General features: G+C 53.4%; 1 protein-coding gene across 1 annotated transcript; it reads left to right on the top strand.

The window, feature by feature from the left end:
* Window positions 1-827: 827 nt before the first annotated feature.
* On the top strand, window positions 828-2964 carry LOC119317408 (aluminum-activated malate transporter 10-like). The gene is made up of 3 exons (XM_037591853.1): window positions 828-1398; window positions 1526-1666; window positions 1765-2964. The coding sequence occupies exons 1-3, from the start codon at window positions 1056-1058 to the stop codon at window positions 2739-2741; spliced, it is 1461 nt and encodes a 486-aa protein (XP_037447750.1). The 5' UTR covers window positions 828-1055; the 3' UTR covers window positions 2742-2964.
* Window positions 2965-5110: the final 2146 nt, after the last annotated feature.

Below are 5110 nucleotides of genomic sequence, written 5' to 3'. Positions count from 1 at the left end.
TAGGCTTACAATCTCATCAGGACGCGAGCGCAACCAGGCAGCTGCACGCGCGGAGAAGAACTCCCCAACCGGGCAAGTCTATGGCTAGCAACGTTCTGATCACGAGACATAGCAGCAATTTTGAACTCACTCCCCGTCTCCTTCCAGTAAACGCTTGGTTTCACCGACCAGAGCCGTCACCGGAGATCTGTCAGTACCATGCTCCAGCATCGCCGCCGCCGCGACTGAGCAATCTGTCTCAAGGATGAAAGGGGCCGAGCTCATCTTGCCGGCGTCTATATATCGATCAGGCGATCGAGTTTGTGCCCAACAAGTTCGAACTACATGCGTGTCCCTATCGGTCTCAAAGACTTGAGCAACTGACAATTACGCAGCAGCAAATCTCTAGACGGTTCGAATTTGTCGCACTACAGATTGAGGATCAAATTGGCTAAGGACGAAATTGCTGATGCGACGCGGTAACTGACAAGTAACTAATCGAAGCGGAGCGGTCAGGAATTCCGGATCGCCCTGAGCCGGAGACGAGCAGATCAATCGTGATCGATCGTGTGGCGAGCAAAACCGCGACGACGACGATGGGAAACCGCACTCGATCTGCACGTACCGCGCCTCCATTTCCATCCACCCTGTTGGCGACGCACTCGGCCCCTTTTCCTTTGCCGAGAAACGCACGTATCGCGCGAGCTTTCGTGCGCGAGGCCGGTCGTCTCCAATCTCCAGCCTGACAAATGCCCCACGTCAAAGTCCATTGGAGTGCCTCGGAAAGCTTCGTCCCTATATAAGCAAGTCCCCCGGCGTCTCACAACATTCCAAGACACGGAGGTCATTCGCCCGGCAGCCTTTCCTTTCCCTCGTTCCTTCCTTGGAAGCTTGCGTTGCTCCCCTCCCTTCTCCCTCCGGTCCTGTCAGCTCGTAGCATAACTCCAACAGAATAAGTGACGCAGAAGCAGCGGTCAACCTATATATACCATAGCAGAGCCGGCCAGCCGGGCCGCATTTTCTTGGCACGCTTGCAGTAGGGAGGGGCTCGTCTGGACCTGCTTCTGCCGGTGATCATGGAGGCCGCTGCGAGGGACGCGCAGAGCGGGCTGGAGTGGCGGGTGACGGTGCCGGAGGGCGCGTCGGTGACGGTGGAGCACGAGGCCGGGCCGGCCGGGAGGGCCTGGGCGTGGCTGGTCGCCTGCGTGCTCATGCTCGGGGCCACGGTGTCCGGCTTCGCCAAGAAGGTGTGGAAGATTGGCGCCGACGATCCGAGGAGAGTGGTGCACGGCCTCAAAGTCGGCGTTGCGCTTACCTTGGTCTCCGTCTTCTACTACACCAGGCCGCTCTACGACGGCGTCGGCGGGGCTTCCATGTGGGCCATCATGACCGTCGTCGTCATTTTCGAGTACACTGTTGGTAAGTCGCACCTAGTAGAATCATTACAAAACGGATCAGTAGCGGAGCAACTGTATCTTCAGCATGCATGCATGCATGTATTTACTCTTGGCTTGATCGCTGATTTTTTTTGTGTATGGACGTGTAGGCGGCAGCGTGTACAAAGGGTTCAACCGGGCCGTGGCGACGGCGAGCGCCGGCGTGCTCGCGCTGGGCGTGAACTGGGTGGCGAGCAAGTCCGGCGACAAGCTCGAGCCGGTCATCACCACTGGCTCCCTCTTTCTTCTTGGTACGTAGTACTATAAACCTTCGTGCGCACTTACAAACCGGGCACGCTACCTTTCTGCCACACGTACTAATAATTATCTATGGGGTGTGCGCGTGCAGCTGCGGCAGCCACCTTCTCGCGGTTCATACCGACGGTGAAGGCCCGGTTCGACTACGGCGTGACCATCTTCATCCTGACATACAGCCTGGTGGCCGTGTCGGGGTACCGCGTCGACGAGCTGGTGGAGCTGGCGCAGCAGCGGCTTGTCACCATCGCCATCGGCATCTTCATCTGCCTCGCCGTCTGCGTGCTCATCTGGCCCGTGTGGGCCGGCCAGGAGCTGCACCAGCTCACGGTGCGCAACATGGAGAAGCTCGCGGCCGCCGTGGAGGGCTGCGTCGAGGAATACTTCGGCGAGGAGGAGGGCGCGCAGGCCAAGTCGGAGGGCTACAAGTGCGTGCTCAACTCCAAGGCGTCCGAGGACTCGCAGGCCAACCTGGCGCGGTGGGAGCCCGCGCACGGCAAGTTCGGCTTCCGCCACCCCTACGCCCAGTACACCAAGCTCGGCGCCGCCATGCGCCACTGCGCCTACTGCGTGGAGACCCTCAAGAGCTGCGTCGGCGCCGAGCTCCAGGCCCCCGAGAGCGTGAAGCGGCTGCTCGCCGACGTGTGCACGAGGCTGGGTGCGCAGTGCGGGCGGGTGCTGAGGGAGGCGTCCAGCTCCGTGGCCACGATGACGACCTCCCCGGCCCTGGACTTCGCCGTGGCAGACATGAACACGGCCGTGCACGAGCTGCAGGGCGACATGCGGGAGCTCCCGTTCACGCTGGCCGGGGAGCCGGAGGAGGCGTCGCTGATCGACGCCATGCCGCTCTTCACCGTGGCGTCGCTGCTGACGGAGATATCGACGAGGATCGAGAGCGTGGTCGACGCCGTGGACACGATGGCCAGCCTCGCCAGCTTCAAGCAGGCGGACGATGATGACGACAAAAAGGGAGACGCCGAGCTGAAAACGAAAGTACATCCATTGAACGAGACAGACTCCGATGAGCCACCTGAAGAAAACAAAACAACCAAACCTTCTGAGCAGGTTTAGAACGAGCGTCGTCTATGAAAGCGCTCCGGAGCAGCTGGACTTATCGGACCGGACGAGTAACCGAGTATGATCAGATTTAACCTGACAATACCATCGAGTTAGCTATATCAGTAGTAATTACATTCTTGTTTATAGCGTTGGTTATTATTTTCCGCGGACAGAAGATGATGCATGAACTTCTGATCCGCGGCGTTCAGGTCGAATAAACACCGGCTTATGATCATCGCAGAGTAGACCGGCGTCCATCATGTTGTACCTGTGCATACATATATGTTGACACGATCATACAAACTGATGAAATGACACTAGTTTTCTCATTTCAGAATATGAAAAGACAGTAGCTGCTAGTAGTACGTACCCGTGTGCGTACCACACTTGTACAAACCGACGGAAAAGGCGGCTGAGCACACGAACCTTGCAGGGCTGGCTACCCTAAAATAATCCATCCTATAGACATGCGGTCACTCTCCGTGCTTTTCCCCTAGTCGATGCCATGTTTCTATTTCTCTGGTGCAGCCTGTTGCATTACAGCAGCGCGGCGCACTAGAGGATTGTGCGCTCGCATTGCCCCGGTTCCGATCGTATCGCCTCGAGAAAGAGGTTTTATAATCGGGCCGGGAAAGGCGTCGTCCTTGTCCGGCCGACGGCGGCGCAACCCAAACCCGTTGAGCTCGATGGCGTATCGTACCTGATGCCGAGGTTAGGAGGACAGTGGCCATGGGATTCGGCCCAGCTCCTTCCTAGTGGAGTACAAACACAGCGGCACTGAGCTGCTGGGAGATGGGAGAGGACCCCCTGATGGCGGGGTAGATGACGCCTCATGCATATCTGAAACGAAATGGCGGACCGCTGGATCACTCGGTTGGATATCATCGTCCTCGAGCTGAGCGATGGCCACGGGATAATGTTTCGGTGGCGGTAATGCGTATGGAAACAGCGTTATCTCCATGGTTAGCCGTGGCTGAATAATATCTCATGGGATATTGCGATCTTCGGATTTCAGTAGCCCCCATGCAGTGGATGTGCTCTGACCAACATGATAAAGCTATGCAGCCGCGAGTAGCACTCACAACTCTTTATACATCAACTTGGTGTGTGATTTATGCTTTAATGAAACAAGCATTTTTCGTATGGGAAGCACTAGCCGACGCCTTTCAGTTTCACCTGGAAAAACATTCATGGTTATATTTGAAGACAATTGCCCCTTCATCGCTTTGGGTATGAAAAGTTTTGGACGCGTCCGCCATGTCAGCCCGGTCCGCCACGACCATACAGACCCCGCTTCGTCCCCATTAAAAAATCCTCATCTGAAGCAAGCCCTAGCTTCACTCCACTCACCGCCCCGCTCTCCATCACTTCCCATCCACTCGCCATTCGTTCCCCTCCCCCCGGGCTAAGTACATACTCCCTTCGTTCGGAATTACTTGTCGCGAAAATGGATGTATCTAGATGTATTTTAGTTCTAGTTACATCCATTTTCGAGACAAGTAATTCGGAACGGAGGGAGTAGATGACAACGTATAACAAACACCTGAAGAGTATAAGAATCAGGATTGCTCAGCCCCATGAACCTATGTTAACTTGTGTCAATGATGTTTTTTCAATTTACGTATAGCACAGTTGTGCTTCTCACAGAAGCACAATTTTTTTCGAGAAGCAAAGTTGTGCTTCTTGTGGAAGCAAATTTGTGCTTTTAGTTGAAGCATTTTTTTTCAAGAAGCACAGTTGTGTTTCTCGCGAAAGAAAAGCAAATGTATGCTTCTCATGTAAGCGCATGCTTTTTCTCTTTTGGAAAAGCATAACCATGCTTCACAAAAAAATACACAAAAGAAATCTCTAAAACCTACGGAAAATTAGGAGAAAACCGAAAAGATGAAAACCCCGAAAACACGATCTAAATCCGGAAAACACGTGCAAAACAATTCAGATGAAACGCCGAACATACAACACGTGACGGCAGCTGGGCGCTCCACTTGGTAGGCTCCCAGGCCATAAAAGTGACATTTGCGGGAGGCCTGCAAGGGGTAACACTTAGTTGCTCTCCTATATCTCTCTTGATGCGAGATGGAATTGAAGGCAGCCTCAAGCGAGCATATTATTGGGTCGAGCCAAGTAGCTTTCTACTGGTTTGTCTTTCTTCTCCATTTTCTCATTCTTCATCGTTTATATATTTTTGAAACATTTGAAATACATATATTCCAGAACCAAAATGTACTTAATTTTTCTAAAATCACGAGGAGTATGGATTTTAAACAATTTTGAATGTTGACCCAATATGAACATTTTGTTAGCATAATTTTAATAAAATGTCGACAACATTAAAAAAATGTTTGTGCTATTGAAAAGTGGTCATGCGTTTCCAAAATATC

Source organism: Triticum dicoccoides, chromosome 6A (assembly GCF_002162155.2).
Source record: "Triticum dicoccoides isolate Atlit2015 ecotype Zavitan chromosome 6A, WEW_v2.0, whole genome shotgun sequence".
Taxonomy (NCBI): Eukaryota; Viridiplantae; Streptophyta; class Magnoliopsida; order Poales; family Poaceae; genus Triticum; species Triticum dicoccoides.
This window is presented reverse-complemented; position numbering and strand designations above follow the sequence as displayed.